This window comes from Dunckerocampus dactyliophorus, chromosome 8 (genome assembly GCF_027744805.1).
Source record: "Dunckerocampus dactyliophorus isolate RoL2022-P2 chromosome 8, RoL_Ddac_1.1, whole genome shotgun sequence".
Lineage (NCBI taxonomy): Eukaryota > Metazoa > Chordata > Actinopteri > Syngnathiformes > Syngnathidae > Dunckerocampus > Dunckerocampus dactyliophorus.
In genome coordinates, this window is record NC_072826.1 from 23,040,755 (window position 1) to 23,063,686 (window position 22,932).

General features: G+C 39.8%; 1 protein-coding gene across 8 annotated transcripts in view; it reads right to left on the minus strand.

Moving 5' to 3' along the window:
• The window catches only part of setd5 (SET domain containing 5), a 65,954-nt gene that overhangs the window by 27,059 nt on the left and 15,963 nt on the right, over window positions 1-22,932 (minus strand). For 5 of the 8 annotated variants that reach the window (XM_054783851.1, XM_054783850.1, XM_054783856.1 and 2 more), the window contains exons 2-12: window positions 16,230-16,517; window positions 13,582-13,684; window positions 11,806-12,068; window positions 9,232-9,290; window positions 8,004-8,191; window positions 7,875-7,913; window positions 5,546-5,830; window positions 3,599-3,747; window positions 2,604-2,721; window positions 2,402-2,511; window positions 1,929-2,175 (exon numbers count right to left, since the gene is read on the minus strand). In XM_054783851.1, coding sequence (XP_054639826.1) covers window positions 1,929-2,175; window positions 2,402-2,511; window positions 2,604-2,721; window positions 3,599-3,747; window positions 5,546-5,830; window positions 7,875-7,913; window positions 8,004-8,191; window positions 9,232-9,290; window positions 11,806-12,068; window positions 13,582-13,684; window positions 16,230-16,300 — 1,632 coding nt within the window. In that variant the 5' untranslated portion in view covers window positions 16,301-16,517. Of the gene's footprint in view, window positions 1-1,928; window positions 2,176-2,401; window positions 2,512-2,603; window positions 2,722-3,598; window positions 3,748-5,545; window positions 5,831-7,874; window positions 7,914-8,003; window positions 8,192-9,231; window positions 9,291-11,805; window positions 12,069-13,189; window positions 13,260-13,581; window positions 13,685-16,229; window positions 16,518-22,932 lie in introns of those variants that run through there. The other 3 variants (XM_054783854.1, XM_054783855.1, XM_054783853.1) reach the window with 3 other exon arrangements.

Here is a 22,932-nt window from a genome sequence, read left to right on the forward strand (position 1 = left end):
CTCTAATTGGACTATCACTACACATGCAAGCAACTATACATATACACACACACATATACACAGTGGTGTGAGAAAGTGTTTGCCCCCTTCCTGATTTCGTTTTCTTTTCTTTTTTTCAGATCAAACTAATTTAAATATTAGTCAATGACACAACTGAACAAATTTGTTGTTAATAGGCAATTGGATGTTGATTTACTTTTATCCTCTGTTGCATTAACTTGCAATTGAAGCTAGAATAAAGATTTTTTTCTGTTGTCTAGTATTTGCAGAACATTATCCATATTGGATGTGCAGGATGAATGTCTTCCGACATTTCAGCGCACTGTTAATTTTGATGTCAGTAATATTTAGTGTAGCTTTTGCCTCTAGCTTGCAAACACATTCTCCATTATAATCAATAGAGTTATATTTGATTCAGGCTTGACCAATTAAATAGACCAGTTTCTTAAAATGATTTCTAAATAAGCTGACATGCTTCATGTTTTTTCTAATTAAAGCATTAATACCAATGGTTTATTACAAAATGTACCAAATTGTTACATTTTGTACCCCCCAAAAATGGGGGCATCCGCATTTAGTAATAACTTTTGCAATATGTAACAAGTGATTACAAAATGCATGCAAGAATTTTATTATAAATTGAGGCAGTTATAACAAAAGGCAGCGTTAGTACATAATAATGTGAAAATGTACTACATTATTATCTACACTCCCCCTTGGCTGCCCATTTCTTGACGTTCTATCGTCTATATTGAGGAGGACAAAGACATGCTTTTTGGAATGGAACACATTATTTGTTGTGTACAGTTACTACAATGTAACTGGTAGGGGTGTCCCAATACAACTTTTTCACTTCACTGCATACAGCAGTCTTGAATATCGGCTGATACCGACGTCAATCCAATACCCGCCCGATTCATTCAGATTTTTATGACTTATTTGTAGTGTGGAATGTTAGAAAAGGCTTGAGTGATATTATTCAAACATAGAACAATAATCAGCTACACAAAATGTGGAGAAAAAAACCTGACCCATTTAATTCTTTATGCATGTGAGGTATAGTTTTATCCACAATGCTATGCATAATATAACGAGGTTCAAGGTGCTCAATGAAGTGTTTAAACTCGACTTTGCTCACCACTGACAGTGTCTGGCTGTCTTTACTATTAGCTAATGACATCTTGTCCCATGGGAGTTTGCCGTTTGATGCTGCTTCAAATGCGAAATGCGTTTGGTCATATTAAACGCCCCCCGTTTTGTGCCACCACGGGAATGACAAGTTTTGCAATGACTTGCAACGTCTTTTTTTAACTTTAACAAAAAATACACACGGCCAACATCACCCCTACTCCATACTTAACACGTTCGCACACGCTGTCGTTGTGATCACATGGGCTCTATCCGGCAACTGCTGGATAGACGTGTTGGGACGCAGTCTGGAATCAACTGCTTGTATCGGAGATTTTAGATGCAGGCCGACATAATCGTTTTTTTTGCTGATATCAGATATCAATATTGAATCGGCACACCCCTAGTAATTGCCTGAGGCCTGGCCTAGCTTTGAAGGAAAATAATTGTACATTTAATTTTGTTGTTTTAACAACATTTTGTTGAATGCTACATTTTATATTTGCATTATAACATAGAAAAAGAATTCAACACACATTAAGACACTTACAAAGTAAAAAAAAGAACAATTTCCCCAGTTGGACTTGCGTTTTTTGGGTGATTTTAAGCCCAATGTGTTAAAACACGATGCCAACATGACAAAAATAAGTGTACCAGGAAATCATGGCAGGATAAGTTTGTACGATGAAATATAAATGTTGATAGGCAAAAGCAGAAAAATCCTACTCTAGACCTCAGAGGTTAAATGTTTCTTAAATAAAAGCTTCGTGGCCACAAAGGAAACACCATCGGCCACATACCTCAGCATCACTGTTTCCCTGGAGCTCTTTGACCTCCCTGTGCTGGATGGGCTGGCTGCTATCGCCACCCAGGCAACCCTCCAGCTCTCGCCGACGGGCCTTTCTCTGCCGGGTCTCGGCACCAACCAAAGGAGAGGGTGGTGGTACAGCAGGGGGGCTCAGCAGGCTCTCCCTGGGGCTCATGTTGTGTTTCTGCACAGGGCAATTTTGGTTCCCCTTGTGGCATGCGCAGTCCACTTTGTAGTTACTAAAGGATTGTGATGAGAGAGGGCAGGTTTTAGCTGGAGAACACGTTGATAAAAAGCAGCAAGAAGTCATAATGTGTTGTTGGTGCCGTATGATGTACTGATAATGTACTACTGTGACACTTACTCCCTATGCACTTCATGTCTCATTTTGATTACCAATGGATAAAAGCAGTTTTGATGTACGGATCGCGCAAATGAGAGCAGAGAGTGACAAGCAGTACTGACCAGCTGTTGAACTCATAATCAAATGCAATGGTGACCTCAGCATCCTTTGTGATTTCACTGAGGGCATAAATACACAGATGGATCATCCCCTCAGCAATCACGTGTCGCACCTGGGAAAGTAGTAAACTCTGTATGACTCACCAAAGACCCACAAAAAGCCTTGAAGGGAAACACATTTTCAGCCTCATAATGACCGACTGACCTCTGCGTTTGGTGTGCAGGATCTTCGAATGAAGCGGGCATCATTTCCAAAGGTCCTTGCATCCACACACATCTCTACGTCATTAAACTTGGAGTAAAACAGCACAAAAGGGTAGGGCCTAGAAGACAACATAAAAAAAAGAGAGAGATTGTGAGGGGTGTCCAAATTGCCGCCCCCATCTGTTCTTTGTTGTCCCATGACATACTGTAATTGAAAAAATAAAATGATACATGACACAGAAAAAGGAAAACTGGAAAAGGCCCAAATGAGCCAAAACACAAAATAGCCGACTTAGTGTGTGTCTTAAAGTATACGCTCTGATGATTTTTCGAAACTTTTCATATTTTACTGCTATATATTTCACATGCTGTACCTGGTGGTGACCACTAGATGGCAGTGTTGACGTTTTATGATGAGTTTTATGTTGTCTTTGTGACAAGTATTTCCTTTTTGTTGGAATAAATGTTTTACTGATCCAGCGAATATTCTAAGATTGCAATATTGTAAGACTAACAGAATTTAGGCTCTGAGTACGACATGTAAGTCCACTAACATTGGCCTAATTAATATTTCATACTACATTTTATTCCTGGCGCTCAGCTCAAAAAGTGAGCCAAGGTTGTGTATTCTCTCGGCTGAAAATCCATATATTTAATCGAGATTTTCATCAGGGAATGCTAGCGGATCAGTGTGGTCTTGAAAAAAGCCACTCCCGTCATAGTGCTGCCCGAATTACTTTATTTTTGTGCACCTGTCATGATGAACATGTGATTTTCGCAAGATGGCCACAAAGCTCTTCGTTTCTGTCCATTTCTTTCATTGCTCAGTAATTTTAGGGTGAATGAATTAAAATGTGAAGAACATCAAAGTGTCCACCACACCCAGCCCTCAGTGAATACATTTGCTGTAGATGATGCAGCAGTTGCCTTTTTGTAAACATGCCATTTGTTTAGGTAGTAAGTGTCCCATATTCCTACGCTTTCATGTAATCTTACTTTTTAAAGAAGTGCCCGTTGACCTCAAACTGCTGCTTGAGCATGACCTTCCCTCGGTACTCAATGATCAGGGCGTCTGGGTCCAGGTTCTTGGCTGCACGGAGGATCTTCCTGTGCTTCTGCACACGTGTGACTCGTCCTAACTGCAGCTACAGACAGCAGAAAACAAGATATTTATCCCCAGTTTTACATCTAATATACAGGGGTGTCCACAAAGTCTCTTTCCCATTTCAAAACATCGATTACAAAAGCAATTGATGAGATATGTAAGTGTGCGTTCACACCTGAGTGTTTTCCCACACAATCGTTGCTACCGGTTTGCCCTGCTCAGTGCATCTGGTCTGCTCGAGAATGAAAAAAGGTAGCAGGAGGCATCAGTGTTGCCAAATTAGCGATTTTGTTGCTATATTTAGCAAGTAATCAGACCCCAGACATACTCCTTTTCAAAAAAGCAATGAGCGACAAATCTAGCAAAGAGTCTTTTGGTGACTGACATGAAAGCATGTAATACTCTTCTCAACAAGCAGCGTGTGCTGCTGCTGTGGGCCCCTCTCCCATCTAAAAACACTCACAGGTGGCTCTGTCTTCTTTGTGACATTAAAAAAACAAGTTAATTTGTAGTTCTAAACATATTTGTTTTGCTTACTCACTTTTTGCTAATATGGCATAGAGAGATACTTTAATCATCTCCACGAGAAAGTCACATTTCCAGCAGCTCTGCAAAAATGTCATCATAAACACTTAAAAGTAAAACAAACACAGCAAGATTGGAGAAATAAAAATGAGAAAATAGAATAAGAATATATAATAAATGCATAAAAAAGGAATCAATGAATAATTAATAGATAAGTAAATGTAGAACAGATCACTTCAAATTCATAGTGCAACAATAAGTAATAATGTCCAGCCTTGTGTGTCTTTATCGCTCTGTTGTGCAAATTTCACGATTACAGTAATCCCTTGCCACTTTGTGCTTTGAATTTTGTGGCTTCACTCTATTACCCATCGCTTATCCTCATTAGGGTTGCGGCGGTATGCTGGAGCCTATCCCAGCTGACTTCAATTAAGATAACATGCATGTTTTTGGGGAGGAAACCCGTGATATTTACAGGTGAAATGGAGCATAAAGACTCGTCTGACCATCATGAGTTCGTCATTCGCTGATAGGACATCTTTCTGACTGTGATGGACACTGTGGATGTAAATCTTGCTAACAAAAGACACAGACCTAACCCTTCAATGACTTTTTGGACAACTCAGAACACTATGTTTTTTCTTTTGTATCTTTTTGCTTTATATTGTATTTACTGATAAAAACAAATCTGACTTCATATTTACTGTTTATTTATGTTGCATCAGTATAGAAATATACCACTCCTCCTGATGCTTGATTTGAATAAACTACCCTGAACTTTAAAATGTGGAGGTAACGCAAACTTCAAAGGGCCACTGGAACCTTTTAGTTCCAGAACTATAGTTACCAGAAACACAAAGTTCTCCAACTTTTGGGACTATTATGTCTAAAATGTCTTATTTTCTCTTATTATGCCTTCTCTATTGGGTAATAGGAGTGCAAAGGGGGCTATAGGGGTGTTATTTAACATCTATAGGGCTCTAAATAATGTTAAAAACTTTATTTAGAAGGCCATAAACAGGTTTTCCATGCTCTATGTTCCATTTATAAATTGGGAATCCTACTTCTCTGAAATTTACTTATCACATTCCGATCTAGAATCAATTAACCGCCATAAATGAGGCATTACTGTACATGATTATGTCATTACATCACTGCCCTGTAACCCACCAGCGTCACAAATACATTTGACGTGCTTTGGTAATACACGAGTCTAAGAGACTTTATGGACACGCTGTACAATTTGTAGAATACAATCTGACAAATCCAATACATTCTTTCAGCCTGACAATGAATTGGATTCCGAGGCTGACCTGCATCTGTGAGCCGAGCACTGTGTTGTTACAGGCCAACTCGGTGCGGTTGATGGTGTCCATGCTGTCAACTGAGGTCTGTGCGGCGGGTGCGGGCCTTGTGGCTCCGCTCTCTGCGCTCACAACAGAGGTGCTGACAGTTCGGTGAAGCTGGAGCAGCGTTTGGATGTCAGCGCTGTACTGGTTGGCTAAAGCCTCCTCATACTGGTCCGTCCACTGGCGGATTCGACTCTCCCATCCCTCTGCTGTGTTCTCATCCAGCACGCTCGCCTCTGTTGTCGAGTTCTTCATAGAAGAAATCACACAGAAAAGGTCACACAACAGAAACCACATGCATATGTATAGCATTTTACTGCACTTCAGTTATTTTTTTATGTTTGTAATATTTATTTATTTATTTATTGGCAAGAAGTACTAAGATGGTGCGCACTAGTCAAGCCAAAGAAAACGGAGAAAGTGTATGTAACAAGAAGTTAGGGCCTGGTTTGCGGCATTTCCGGGTTCAACTTCAACTCCAGTTGTCCCTCGCCACTTTGCGGTTCGAACATTGCGTTTTTTTTTTTAATTAATGAATTTATAATAAGTGGCCGCTGTTTCGTGGCTGACTATGGCCTATTATTAGTTTAAAAAAACGCACATTAAACTGATGGTATGTATTCTTGGCCTCAATTTCTTACTTTTCAATCACAAAAATGACTAAATGAACTAAAATACAAATACAGTTTTATGAATTTAGAGGACATTGATGAACTGTGGTCTAGACTGGCCACTAGGTGTCCCTAGTAACACACATGCCAGACTTGACAGGCTGTCAACACACAATTATTGCAGGTTTGAATAATCTCACAAAAGGCAAAACAACAACAATAATCATCTCCGTCATAATCACAACAATAACACAGGATACTGTTGTGGCTGTACTTCAGCTAAAACTCAACTCTGATTTCTGCCATCACTTCCTGTCCACATGTCCTGAAGACATTTATTGTAACACACACACACACACACACACAAGTCTTATTTACAGTATGACTTAAATGGCTTATTATCTCTCATTATGTCTACTACAAGTATATTGAGTAAAGACGCGAGCGTAAAGATGACTATAGCGGTGTTACTGTATATCTCGGGGCTCTAGTAATATTTTTTAAAAGTATGCATAGTATAAAGTATATGTATAGTAAAAGGTTGTAAACAGTTTTCCATGCTCTAACTTTACTTTACTTCGTAAAAATTCATTTATCGCAGTCTGGTCTGGAACCAATTAACCACGATAAATGAGGAATCAGGTTAGGTTGATTAGTACTGTAATTTCTGGTGTATAATTCGCTACTTTTATCTCACGCTTTGAACCCTGCGGCTTATACAGTAATGCGGATAATTTATGATCACTCTCTTATCTCGCGCCATCTCGTATGATTCAGAACAGTCATTTTGCGCTTCATGCACAAACACTCATGGAAAACACAGGAAGAAATGCATACAATGCAGCTCTCAAGATAAAGGCGACCAATCTAGCAACTTCGGCTCATGTCTGCCAGTGGATCCTGACAGAGTGGAGCAGTGTCAAAAAACCCCCAAAAAACATTAGCAATTATCACCGACGGGTATTGAAAGAATGGACTACTGCGTGATGAAGAGGACAGCACAAGCTCAAGGGCTAATTTGCCTCGAGACGAAAGCGACACAGAGCAGCAATAAAAGAGAGACAGACACTGACAAAGTGTGTGACGAAGGAATGATAATGCTGTTCACTTCCGCCACTGAAGAAGAACACAGGAAGAAGATGAAGACAGCGATGAATGACTACTGTTTAACGAGCTGTATTACATGCACTTGTCTGGAAAAAAGCATTTATTTAATTAAAAGTTTAAAAACATATTTCTATATAACATCTTTCTGTGTACTAAATATCCCATGTTATGTCATGGAAAACTGTGGCTTATAGACAGACCTATATATTTGCTGTAAATTTAGTGGGTGCACTCAATAGTCCGGAATTTATGGTAGGTTGAGCATTGGTGAATTAGTTAGGCCTTAAGGAACTTAAGAAAGCTACATGACAGCACTTTATTTTACATTTGTTACGTAGCAGCTATACTTAGGCAGATTTTATGTTCACCTAAAGCTACATGAATATAATAAAACCACTTTAAAAAGTTCAGCTTGACTCCTCTTTAACAACACTTGGACTTTGTATACTTGTTAATTAAGTACAGCAGATAGCAGCTACTTTAAGACTTCAAGTCATTTTCATGGAAGGAAATTCTTGACTTTACTTTTGCTCATACGGTATGTCTTTTGTGTACTGCAAATGCTTCAAACCAACCTTCATCCTCATAGATTTCCGAGAGCCCTCTCTAAAAGCCTGAAAAAAAAGCAAGAGGGATTCAAATAAAACAATATTTAAATGATTTTTTAATACAAGAACTGCGGTGAATATGAAGATAAAACATACTTTGACTTTCTTGCCCTTTGGTGTTCCACGTGTTTTTTCTGTGCTCTTTTTCCTCTTTTTGGATTTACTCCTTTTGACTCTGTTGACAGTGAGTTTGATGCTGGTGGGCGTATGCTGGGTGGCCGTGTAGGAAACGGTGGAAGGTGACACCTCTTCATCGCCGCTCTCCGTGCCACTGCTCTCGCCAGCTGAGGAAACATCATAAGAAACAACATAGGAGAGAAAAGAATAGAGAAGGTGCAAAAAAAGATAGATATGATTTACAATTCAATTCAATTAAATTTGAAAAAATCATGTGAATAATAAAATGAGAAAATAAATTTATATAAACATGTGAAAGAATAAATACTGGTTTAAAGAACTGATAGAAACACGGTATGACGTATAAATAAAAGCAGAATAAAAATGAAGCCAGTGGTGGTCAAGCTATTTTAGCCAAGTGCTTCCTTAACCAGAGAAAAGCATTTTTTGTTAAAAAAAAAATACGTAAAACAGCGTTGCAACCATCAACATGTGATTTATTTCTGTCCAAAACGTTGCTCATCTGTAGTCACTGTTCTTGCTTCAAACAGTCGGAAATAAAAATACATAGGAAATAGAAAACTTCAATTGTAAACAAAGAAATAATTAACTTAATTCCGAACAATGTTAAGAGCACATATAATGATTAGCAAATTGAAAGTGTGCTCTTTTGGGATTACAATAAATACAAATTTGCAAATACAAATTTATTGAAAAACTATCATTTTTATTCAAATTTTTATTTTTTCTGGATTTATTTTACATTCTGTCTCAATAAAGCTACCATACAAACTGACTGCTCATAGCTTTGTTGGGGGTAAATTGCAAAATCTACGCATACCTATTTACTGCACTGCAGTGTGTCTATATATATGTATAAATATATAAATATATATATTTAAGTATCGTATCCTGAGGTACCTTGCGATTCCCAGAAGTGTGGCTTAAGCAATAGCTTATAAATATGACGAATTAAATTTTGCTTGTATATTGTTGAAACGGGCATACTGGCTTCTGCTGTTGAGATGAATAATTCATCATTTCTTGTCAGTTTTTATGTTACTGCTGCATTGTTTCAAGGTGTAGTAAAAGCAGACATGGGTGTCCCAACCTATGTCATTCCCCATATCCATATACATCTGCTTATGGTCAGTTTTCTTTGTCATAGTTGAGAGTTGATTAGAGAAAGCACTTAAGGAGCAAATACCTGAGACATTTTCATTTTTCCTGTGCTGGCTGTCTGTGCCTTTCCTCCTATCAAGACCCCTAAAATGAGACGAGGAACAAAATATCAGCTGACAATGAACATGGCAAATGTATTTGTATATTTAAGCTACATGTACAATGCACAACTAATTACACTAAGTCATGAGTGCACAAAAACGCAGATACAAAGTGGCTGTAAACCAGGGGTGTCATTAGTCAATGACAACACAACTGAGCACAAAACGCAGTTTTTCAACGAAACTTTATGAAGGGAGGAAAAAAATCCAAACCTACATGGCCCTGTGTGGAAAAAGTGATTGCCCCCTAAACCTAACAACTGGTTGGGCCACCCTTAGCAGCAACAACTGCAAAATTTTTGCAGAATTGTTGTAATTGTTCGGCCACACTGGAGGGTTTTCCAGCATGAAGCGCCTTTTTAAGGTCATACCACAGCATCTCAACAGGATTCAGGTCAGGACTTTGACTAGGCCACTCCAAAGTCTTCATTTTGTTTTTCTTCAGCCATTCAGGAGGACTTGCTGGTGTGTTTTGGATCATTGTCCTGCTGCAGAACCCAAGTTGGTTTCAGCTTGAGGTCGCCAACAGATGGCCGGATATTCACCTTCAGGATTTTTTGGCAGACAGCAGAATTAATGGTTCCATTTATCAGAGCGAGTCTTCCAGTCCTGAAGCAGCAAAACAGCCCCAGACAATCACACTACCACCACCACATTTTACTGTTGGTATGATTTTCTTTTTCTGAAATGTGGCATTACTTTTACGCCAGCTGTAATTGGATTTTTTTCCCCCCTTAATATAAAGGTTCATTTTAAAACTTCATTTTATGCTCAGTTGTGTTGTCGTTGACTAATATTTAATTTTGTTTGATAATCTGAAACATTTGACGTGTGAAAAACATGCAAAAAATAAGGTGGCGAACCCTTTTTCACACCACTGTAGGTTTTATATATACACAGTATATATCCAACCTGTAGGAACAGTAAATTTTTACATTTTTAGTTGCTCATTTGGATTCACAAATAGCTTCTATGAACGCCAAAAGCCTCCAGATTATGCTTATTATAGCAAAATAGTCTTGTATCATTTATTGAGTTTTATCATTTATCATGGGGCCCAGCATGACCCGTGATCATGTTGAAGTATCCTTGGACAAGATACTGAACCCACAGTTGCTCCTGATGCTGCGTCATCAGTGAACAGTGGGCAAATGTGCTAACAGTGTCAAAGCGCTTTTAAGTGCCTTCGAGGTGGAAAGGCGCGAAACAAGTGAAAGACCATATACCATAATTTAATTAGGGGAGAAGAGTCAGATTGTGCTTGGACAAAAGTCTTGTCGCATTCCAAAATAATGTACGGTAGAAATGATATTTTCCTTTGAAAACACAAACAAGCGACAATAACATCAGAGCATAAAGTCATTGTGTCTTGGTAAGAAGAATTAATATTGTGTATGACTCCCATGAGCTTAAGTATTTGTGATGATTGGGATGCAGTTTTATGAATGATTCATCAGATAAATCTACCTTCTGCCACTTTTCCACTGTCCATCCTTTCTGCAAGGTGTGGGCCTTGGCAAATCCAACACCATTGTTAGTTCTCTCTAAATTCTTGTTGCCTTGTTACCTTCCAAATTATAAGAGGGCCAATACTTCAGCAGGATGGTGCGCGTTCTCACACTTCAGCCTCCACATCAGAGTTCCTGACAGTGAAGAAGGTCAAGATGCTCCAGGATTGGCCGGGCCAGTCCCCAGACATGAACATTATTGAGCATGTTTGTGGTTAGATGAAGGAGGAGGCTTGGAAGATGAAACCCAAAGAATCTTCCTGAAGTCTAGGAGTCGTGCAAGACTGCTTTCTTTGCCATTCCAGATGATTTGATCAATTAGGTATTGGAGTCCTTGCTGAGACGTATGGATGGAGTCCTCTAAGCTCATGGGAGTCATACCCAATATTAATTATTCTTACCAAGGCACCCCGACTTTATTTTGTGATGTTTTCAAAAGGAAAGGAAAATATTATTTCTACCGGACAATATTTTGGTATACGACAAGACTTTTGTCCAAGCACAGTCTGACCTTTCTGCTGTAATTAAATGATAAAACTCAATGAATAATACAAAACTTTATTTTGCAATAATAAGCATAATCCTGGGGCGTTTGCCTTTCATAGTAAAATAAGCAATAAACTTTAACAAGTAAAATAAGTATTAAAAAAAGTTACATATGTGTGTGTGTGTGTGTATGTGTATGTAAATTATTATTTTTTACAAAAAATATATAACTAGAGACACCGGTGGATGAACCATTTTGACAAATTTCAATTTGTTAAATAAACACTATACCATTCCCTATTACATCATTTGGGCAAGCGAGATCCAAATATTGATAACATCAATCCCACAAGTAGGGTGATATTTTTATTGATTCTAATTATTTGTTATTGTTATTTTATATATTTTATTACCATATGTATTTCCTTGGTATCAGAGCCATGCTGTCCCTGCATTAGGGTTTTAGGGAGGCATAGAGACTGGGTGGATTTGACTACAGCTCACCTGCACTGGTCACATTTAATGAGCAAGCCGTCTGGCATCAGAGTGCAGTGACACCAGGTGGCTACGGCCCCATCCTCCTCTGATGAGCTATCGCTGTCCACCGAGTTGTCCTCTGTGCTTTCAAGATAGCGGGAGCTGCGTAGCACGCCATTGATATCCAGTCGAGGGATGATGGTTTGAGAGAGTGGGGAAGCGGGTGGGGTGGGAGGAGGGGGCGCACCGTAGTTGTGATCCTGACAACACACAACGGAAGACTGTTGCATCTTCAAACAACGGGTGTTCAGGCAAAAAAAAAAAGGGAAACGGAAAATGGAGACGAATGAAAATGAGGGCAAAACAGTTATGTGAAACAGTGCAGCTGTTAATAACAGAAGTATACTGTGGTTACAGAAAGTCTAGAACACAATACACATGTGCTTTATTATTGCAATCATAAAGGTCTTCACACACCATGGAAGTTTTTTTATCACGCGGTTAGTTGACAAGTTTACATGCACCCAGCATTCATGTATTAAGCCGAATATAGGAAATATTGTCAAAACTTACCAGACATGTAACAGTGTTCGGCATACATACATTTATTTGAGGCGCCCGCCACACATACATTCATACCACCAGATGTGTTCGTCCTGGCTCATAAACACTAACGCTAAACGAATAAGGCACTGATAAAATGATTCTTTTAGTGGCATTTATACATGTCATTGTTTTTACAACCAATACTAGCGGCTCTATGCACTCATGCACTGGTAACATAAGCAGCTAAACAAGCTGCTAATGTTTTGAACATACTCAGCAATGTTCACTTGATGAGGCCCAGCCTGGCCCAGACTCTACCTCCAGTGGCCCCCCAGGTAAACTGAGTTTGAGACCCCTGCTTTAAGTAAATATAAGCAGCATGTAAAACTCTAAAAACATGTTTTGTGTTAATATTCTTTTAACTTTCTGGAACGGACTCACTGGATTCATATTATTTCTTGTGTGAAAATTGTGGATTGGGTTAGAGTGTGTTTCGGTTAGAGTGGAACCTTCTGCAACGGATGAAAGGCGCTAACCATGGTTCCACTGTAATAGGTTTGGACAATGTGTTGAAATCAAGTTGTGCACTCAAACGTGTACAGCAGATCATATTAGCAATTAGCATTAGTCGACTATTAAAATAATCCGTCGTCGTAGACGTAGCCGTATGTGTTGATAATGTGTGCATGCAATAGTAGTAATATTCCGGCAAAGTAAAAAAGTGGTTGGCATATTTACTATATTCTGCTCAATCCAGGAATATTGAGTGCATGGAAAGTTGGTGATTGTATTTGCATGTGGATCACGACATAAACTTTCAATGATGCGCTGTGTGAAACAAAGACATATTGTGAGTGTTACCTACATTTATATTGCTGAGATTGGATTCAAGAGTCATGAAATGACACTGATAGATTTTCCGGTCTTCACAACCCCTTGTAGAAATGACAGAATTAGAAGCAAGGCAGTATGAAGGCAGTATAGTAGGTTCGACCAAATTACGTCCAAAGTGAAATATTGTACAGAGTTGAAGTGCAGGAGTGTGAACGGCTGAACATTTTGATAACATGTCCGATATTTGCTTCTGGAACCATCCCAGGTGTATAAAGACCTTCACTTTTACTCTTCCTGTCCATTTTCATTAAAAATATACATTTTTTACACTTAAACTTCATAGTCGGTTAAACTGAGTGGCACACGTGATAAGCAATACTGTACTTTGCAAATGTTGGTAGGAAGATATTCCTTTGTACTCACAGCGTATGGTAGTCCCCGATACCCATGACTTTGTGCACTTCCACAGCTGTGGTTGTTGAAGTTTTTCTCATTTACTGCAGGGCTTGCTTCAACTGACTCAGGGCTAAAATTGTTCAAATGATTGTGTCAAAAAAACAAATCATAATAAAAGTTGTATTAATATGACATTTTATTGTCAATTTGTTTTGCTGTAAAGCAGATCTGTCCCACCACCAACAGTGAACAACCTTGCCTAATCCCTCCGGGTTCTCCAACCTGACAGGGAGAGGAAAGGAAACTCCTGCAGTGTCCATGTGCTTCGTGTTTCCTCTACGTTTACAGCTTTGGTGTGGCGGGTGGGTGGGTGGGTGGGTGGGTGTGGCTTCGACACAATCGCATGCACGCACACAGCGTAGCCGACTGTCATGTGATCGCTTCTCTACGGTTACATTTGGGGTACATACATGAACGTGCACGTGGGGGTGGTGGGGATGTGGGGGGATGATCACATTCATACACATGTACACATGGTGTAGCCATCTCGACAGTTACATTTCACTAACTTTCATAACAGAACGCATTAAAGAGACTCCAAAATTGAGGCTCACTTGTTTTTCTTATTAAATAAGTGCCCGTAAAGCATGCAGGGTACTGCAGTGGCAGCTCCCCTCAATGCTAAACATAGTGAGCTATTCAGGGTTTCCACAACATGGCGGCCCGCCATTACAAAATAAAAGGCGCCACACCTTAAAAATGAGTTTTTTTTACTTGAAAATAATTGTAAGTACTATATTGTAAGAATGGATATATGTATGCTATATACATACATATATCGTTTATTATTTACGCACATATTGACCACAATTAGTTTGAAAATGATTTAAAGCATCGTAAAAATGTTTCAATGCGCTTTATTTTGATAAGCATGCACCGGAATCGCCCGTCTGTCTTGCTGGCACTTGCTCATGTGCGGGCAGATACGCAACACGTCTTGTGTTGAATTTCACTTTGTTCCTTATTATCGGGAGAATGAACAATAGCCTGTAAAATACAGTATGTAGTCAACTGACGACAGCTTGTCACATGCTAAGCTTATCTATGCCAGCGTGTGTGATCGCTCACGTTTCAATCTCATTTCACTTTCTGGCAGTTTTGTTTGGCGGCATCTGGCGCGCCTGTTTTTGAACTAGTGGCTATTACGTTCATGGGATACATCAATCATCATTACAACTTAGTTTTTTAAAGTGTCACTTCACAATCCTGCTCTGTTGTTATCATTAGAACACTTATGGCTTGTCTTTAACACTAGTTGCGCACCTGAAACACGTAGTGTGTCCAGCTTTAGACAGTGACACTATCACAGTGGTCTCCAACAGGTAGGTCGTATGCTAGCAGTAGCTCACCAAATAATATTTGAGTTCTATTCAAACGTGACACCTGTATCTAATGACAAAAGAGCACACGTGGATACACATGTTATCATAAGATGGGACTCTGAATTTATACAGGACACATTTCTATAACAAAAACATTTACATTGTTATTTTCAACTAAATATATTATTCAACAATTCACTTCCCATGTATTCGTATTACTCTAAAACAGGCATCAAATTAAATTTCGTTTCATTTTGTGTGAAATAGTACAAAATGTTGCACTCTTGTACTAGTCACATAGTACTAAGGGACTAAATAGGTCAGAGGTCAGGTAACAAAAGAAGGCTTGACATTATAGACTCTCACTTTCAGTGCTCTAAGCAACTTTGCCATTAAATTAAAGGTTTTGCAATGTTCTCGGTTCATGTCCTGCTGGTTGTTGAAAAACATAAAATAAATAAGTTAGGAAATAAAAAATGACATAAAAAATTGCTGTGTCATTTTAAAAATTGACACAGGGGCGGCAGTCCGCCCTCCGATGCGGCCCACCAACACAGCTTTAAAAAATCCTAGGCGAAACCCAGATGTTAGATGTACAATGACATGTACATTATGTTTAAAATCTGCACACACTTACATGGAGCCCAGGTAACATCACAATTGTTTTTTTAAATCGCCCACGCATGTTATGTAGTGCATGTGTCTACCGCTGAACAAATTGAAACCAACACCTGTAAGTCAATAATTTATGTTCTGTTGTTATACAAGCTTTGAAAACATGAGGTCATGTTGTGCATTTCTTATGCCACAAACCAAAAAGCTCAGTTTAAGTCGTCCACACAGAAACACGTTTTGCGTCATGGCCAATTATGCAAACTAGACGATGACATCATCTAGCGCCCACAACTAAACACCACACATACATAGTCACACTGCACTATTTAACAGACATGTGAAATGTTATGTACCAGTTATTGAAACACAAAATTTAAGTCATTCCCAAAATTTTGTCCCATATCTGTAACTGTGGAGGAGCGATTGCACTACACTTTGCACGTGCATGTGTTTGTACCAGTGTAACGAATACCAGCCAAATCCTTATCCTACACATTGCTGCACAGGCGCGCACACACATGCACACCGCAAATTTACCGCAAAGCTGTAAACCTAGAGGAACCACTGTGGTGCATTAGTCAGAAAAATAATAGGGTGTGCAACACTTTTGTTACTTTTTTGTGTGCATGGGTTCAGGAGTGGAAGGGTTGTGTGGCGACGGAGAAGTGACAAGCTTACTCTGATCCAGCAGCCATTTCTGTGTAAGATGTCTCAGGTGTGTTGACTCCCAGAGCGATTACTATGCTCATGACGTCCAGCACTGCGATGCTTGGGAGGGAGGGGAAGAGGGGGGAGGGAAAAGGGGGTGGGGGGGTGGGAGGGGCAGGATGGGATGGGAGGGGGGGAGGGGAGGTGGTGGGGGTCGCCGGTAGGTAGAGAAATCACAGTGCTCCAACTACAGTGACAAACCACTCCAATGGTGGGGCGCCGCTGAGCCGTAGCCCACGGCTGACGGTCATGGGGGACCTGAGGATGGACAACAGGAGAACAGAGACAGTTGAAGACATACAGTATAGATGTAGATTTAGGAAGACACCACATTTACAGTATAGTACAGCATATAGTAGTTTACGCAATGCATGTTCCTTTATCTCATGACGGGAAAGACTCATCTCGGCTCATCTATCATTTTGGAGAAGAGGCTAGTTATTAAAAGGGAGAGGAAAATTCAAATGTCACACAAAACTGGATTTCCCTTCAAGGAATTATAATTACTATGAGAAGATAGCAATGGCCTTCGAATTTGCATCTTCTTTGGCTGCACTAACAGAGACAACCAGCAGAGGGGGCCTTCGTCTTAGAGGCCTGGAGGGATGAGTCATCCAACATGAGGCCCTGCCCTCCAATCATGTGACTCTGCTGTGACAAGACACTGTGAAACACTGACCCACACTCCTCAAGCTCCCATCTTCCTCCTGAATGCATTCATCAATATGATGCCCTTCTGCTTCACCTTCTCATGCTCGATTCCTGCACTAAAGCTTCTATGTCACCAACACCGTTAGCCTCATCAGTTCTTGCAATTATGACTAATTCATTAAAACTAACACACAACAGTCCACAGAAATTCATGCTACAAGTCAAATGATGGTGGATATAAAACAGAGCTAACATGCACACATAGAAGACATTTGTCATGTTTTTCTAAAGTACTGCTACTTGACATCAAACGTGTGATGTTACATGTTGTGTAATATTGTTCAGCTACAGTAAATGTATTCCTTATTTGAAAAGAACTCAACTTGACACTTGTATCGCACAAATGTACACTGTGAAGCAAAAAACATTTGGTGGCTAACAGCATATTTGCAATTGCAAATTTGTATGTTTTTGGTCTTTTTTTGCAGGGGTGCGAATGCTGAATCGCAAATATGCAGGAAAAACTATTATCTATTTTTGATGGATAAAAAGAAAAATTCCATTCATCCATTTTCCATGCAGCTTATCCTCATTAGGGTCGCGGGGCATGCTGGAGCCTACGCTGACTTTGGGCGAGAGGCGGGGTACATCCTGGACTGGTCGCCAGCCAATGGCAGTGCACATATAGACAAACAACCATTCACACTCACATTCATACCCATGGACAATTTAGAGTCGCCAATTAACTTAACAAGCATGTTTTTTGGAATGTGGGAGGAAATGCTTGAAAATGTTTCATTTTGGCAAAAAAATGTCTAACATTTGCCGAAGTCTGAATATGTTTTGACTAACAAGCCGTAGTCACCCACGAAAGAGCATGACTTATTAATATATTTCTGAAAACGTGATATAGTGAAGCCGCAAAATTTGAACCACAAAGTGGCGAGGGACAACTGTATTAAGAAGAACATGAAAACACCAGGTTCTCCAGGTAAAGTCTCATCAAAATTGAGAGCAGTGCAAGCTTCCAGCTACAGCGTTGCCCTCAATCTCTCCCAATGACAACTAGAACAAGGATGGACTCTTCCAAACATTTCAAGGTCAGTCGAACTATTACTGCCCAAGCAAATGTCAAGCCAATAATGCTGGTCTGACATTGGGATGGGGCAACAAAAACACTTTGAGCGATGGTTACAGAATAGACTTCATGGATTATGAAGCATCCTGGATGAGGCTCTTTCGCCTCCTAATTTTTCAAAACACTACTGGAAAAAAACAAAAACAAACAAGTGAACTATGGAATTTATTCCATAAGGTAAGCATTTCTTCACCATTCATCCTCCTCTCTGCCTTCCTTCTTCATGGCTCAGGCTATGAAAAGCAGGCTCAAATTACCAGCAGGCCCAACAGATTCTCCACTTTCAATAGAACAGACCAGCCATTTTGCAGTCCAAGCGGGAGGGGCGTCCACACAAAATGAAAAACCATGGACACCGTGTCTCCCAAGAAGCTGTCTGGCCCCGTCTTCAAGACACACATGCTCAGATTACCATTCTGTCACAGTAAAATGACAGAATGACTCTGCACAACACTTTATTGGAACAATATTAGGTCAGGTTTCCGGGTGGGGGGAGGCACTGGGAGCTGCACTCTCAAATGTTTACCCTGAAGATATCCTGAAGGTTTGGCAAGGGTTGGTTAAGACCTGGAACTATTAATGCTCATACCCCTTTGAAAAGCCAACTGTGTGAAAATACATGTCACAAATGCCAATTTCACAACTTTACAAAGTGAAAGATGACATACAGCATACAGGAAATACAGCGTTCTGATGATATATTATTAGTTATTATTATATATCATCATAACAGTGGCTTATTTAGTCTCCAAAAATGTTAACAAGATTGAATACCATCAATTTGTGGGACAATAAACATTTTAAAACGCACCTGCATTGTTTTGTGACTCAGTTAAATCATTTACTGTACATTTCATAGATAATAAGACATGTGGATTAACAGTTGGATCTTACAAAGATAATTTAAACAACTTTAAAACGCTGTAGAATAGTCTTACAATGGTGGACATGTGGATTAACACTTGCGCCCATCTTTGTTTCTCACAGAGATGCACCTTACACAATTCATGAAAAAAAATACAATGTTCTCCTTGACGGGCCCTGACAGTGTGTTTCCACAAGGAGGTTATTCTCATGGGGCACTAAAGTGTAAAAAATGCCGTTTCTTTCACCGTTTCTCTCGTCATCTTCTCTGCTGCAGCCGAGTGAGTGCGACAGGTACAGCTGCACCTTGCTGGTCTGTGTGTTTGTGTGTGAGTGGGCGGAGCCAAGTACTCGGGGATGGTGCAGCACAGACACACACAGGAAAGGAGCGACAGAATCTCCACGCAGCAAAAAAAAAGTTCATATCGGTTACATATTCATCGATGTTGAATAATCTGTAATACGTCATAATTTTCCCAATTAATTGGTGGCTCTAGTACGCACTTATTCCCTGTTTGGTCCCTTTTGGGCATTTTGAGCTTTTATGTGTACCGCTTTAATAATTTTTTTTTTTCAATGAAACATACAATACTGCAAACTGTTATGAAGTCAGTAAGTTTCTTATTGGTTTAAGTGTAGTATTAATAGTTGCAGCTGGTAGTCCTGTTCCCAACCTCTACTCAACAATGGCAACCGGCACACTGCTTTCATCTTATTCACTTATCAGTTTATGTACTGTATCTCACCGGAAGGTCAAGTACTCCCAAACAGGAGTACTTTCTCCTAGCCATGACTCCCAAAGGTGCCTGATGCCATAAACACTTCCTGTCCCTCATCTAATGTGTACTGTGTGGGAAATTGATTACACATGCATGTACCGTTATACCCCATTCCATTCCATTTTCCTCCGCTTATCCGGGTCCGGGTCGCGGGGGCAGCAGTCTTAGTAGGGAAGCCCAGACTTCCCCGTCCCCGACCACCTCCTCTAGCTCCACCGGGACCCAAATATACACCCCAAATATACCATATACGGCAATTTGATAAATGTTTAAATGCTAATGTTTCATTGTGCTATTGTTGCCCTAGCTACGTGCTAAGACATTTGGTTTTTATATAGCCATTTGCTAACTACTTATAGTGTTAAATTGTTACAATAAGGAAAAAGTTCGCCATTTGGCTTAATGTTTCTCACAGTGCCTATGTTCATATCATCTATGTGTGCGTTTTGCAAACACGGCAAGCTGAGCCTGTTACAGTACAGCTACGTAGCTTTTTTTCCGCGCTATTGGATTGCTTGTGGTGTTCTTCTGTGCAGAGTTTCATAGGAAGAAGGGAGAGGGACAGACCCTTGCAAGATAATGACATGACGTGCATATTTTTCGGTCCAAGGGCATGATTTTATTTTTAAATCATGTCATCAGTTCATGCCATGTGTAACGTTGCTCTTTAAATTCCATTTCGTTTGAATAAGGTTTCACTATTTTCGGCAGCTGGGACCTCCAAAATGTCAGGTGGCACACCTGTCTACACAAAAGAAGGCACTATGATGACTTTTCAATATGCTACTCTAATAGTAAGGAACTTCAAATAACATAGTATGGCATATTCTACAAATACCTCTGATACAACTCAGATAAACTTCAGTTAAACAAAACACACTGAAAAAGATTTCAATATACAAATTGAACACTTTTTCTGATGAACTCAGTAGTTTTAATAATAAGTCTCCTGTAGACCACCCCCCTGCCTGGTTCAACAGTTCAAGTGGAGCATGAAACACCTCCCAGTCCACTTCCCCATCAAACCTTAGAGTCGGCATTGTGGATGGAATTCCCCCACAACGTGAACCACAGCACAAAAGAAGCAGAAAAGAATGAGGCTATTTTGGTTTCATTCTGAGCATGTCATGGGCTGATGACATCACTGCCGGACACAATCTTTCATAACTCTGTGTATAACTTGGTGTATGTAGCCTGTTTTTGTCGTTTTATTGTTTTTGTCTAATCGTGAGACATAATAATCGGTAATCAGCCAAAAATTGGGTGATTTACACTGATATTGACACTTGTTTTTCCACTAATAAAATGCAGGTAATATGGTCTTATCAAATTGTGAAAATAAGAAATACACATTTTGTGATTGCTATTGAAAGCCACACTGGAGGTGTACGCAGCATCAGTCGCTCGCTACCTCGGCACCATAACAGATGTACAAACATCAGGCTGAGCAATTAGCAATTACAGTATACATCATCCAGGTGAAATCACGACATCCAAAAAAACCCACAAATTAGGTAGAAGGACGACTATCACAGTGCAGTGTTGGTAAATCCAGCAAAAGTGAATATCATGCATTCTTCATAATGTGCAGCGTGGATGTTTCTAGACGCAAGTGTGGGGACGTGATCTTGTCCAACACTTTGGCTCTGACTAGCACAAAGACATTGCTAAAGCCTAGGGCTGGGCGATATGGACAAAAACTCATATCCCAATATACTTAGGCTGAATAGCGCTATACAATATATATGCTCATATTTTTTAAGCAAAGTGAGTTTAGACAAAATCAAACCCAAATATGCGTGTCAAGTTGTTTTATTAAAATAAATACTTAACATGATGGGGTTTTTTTATTTTAAAGCTTCATGCAAGATGCACATAAAAAAATCTTATCTAAAAATAGCCTCTAAAATAAACTAGGCCATTCTCTTTTTGAAATAAATATAGAAAAAGTCAAATATAATATTTTTTTTCATAACAAACCTATAGCTAAGCTCAAATCCTCAGCTAATAAAAGAACGGTTTAAGAGGAAATTTGAAAATGTCAGCAACTCAAAAATACTTTGAATTGAACGGTAGTATTTTTAGAAGACACACACGTCATTTTGTGCCAGGAACACCAACCTGTCAACTGCATCAGGCTTAGCAACTGTCTTAACTTCCTTGTACATTTGTGGTGCTAAATAATTGTGACTGCGAAACTCACTAGATATCGTTTTCAGCAGGTTCTTAAAGCCGATTTTTCCACTGTTGCAACGGGGACCATATCTTCGCAAAGTGGCAGGACACCTCTTTATAATAGCACACCACTTTCCTTTTCCTTTCACAAGGAACACAACAGGAGCATGCAGCTTCACACATTCCTCATATTGGAGTTTGTGCCAAGTTTTAAGGTCTGAATTCAAAGTACCTCCACATTACTGAGCTACTGTTTACTCCTTGCTGACTAGTTGTTCCACAGCAGACCCTGTCACTTGGGCTGGAGCCGCCGGTCTTCTGCTCCGCCCTTCTCCTCTCCTCCATGCAGGGACGAGGGAGATACAGCACAAATATCGATATCAACGATACGGTTGGTTTTGATATTGTGCTTAAAGCAAATATCGATTATCGCTAGGGGTGTGCATTGCCTATTATCTGGCGATTCGATTCGTATCGTGATTTATAGGTCATGATTCGATTCGATTTCGATATATCCCGATATTTAAGTGCAAGACAATTATTGCTTCTGGAAACAACTAATGACTAAACTAGTACACATTCAAAAGAAAATTTGTATGAAACTGTATTTAAAACTGTATTTAACAAGTTGCAGACTGTGTTTTAGGTTTCAATGTTGGGAGCATTGTCAGTAACTACCACAGGATTTTTGGCACTTACGCCCCAATCAGCCACAACTTTACGCAGCAAAGCCGCAATATTCTCTCCCGTGTGACTGTCATACATTGGACGTGCTTGTAACACATGAGAACGCATCTTCCACATGTCGTCGATGTGATGCGCTGTTACTGTTATGTATGACTCGGTGGCCCTGGAATTCCAGGCATCACATGTTAATGCAACTCGCTCCGCAAAATGAAGACCATCCAGGGCATCGTTTTTTTACTTCTTTGTACAATCGGGGGAAAGCGACGTCAGTGAAGTGTTGGCGGGGCGGTATGGAATAACGGGGCTCTAAAGTGTTCATCACGTAACGAAAGCCATCACCTTCCACCGAGCTCAGAGGGCGCATGTCTTTGCACATATA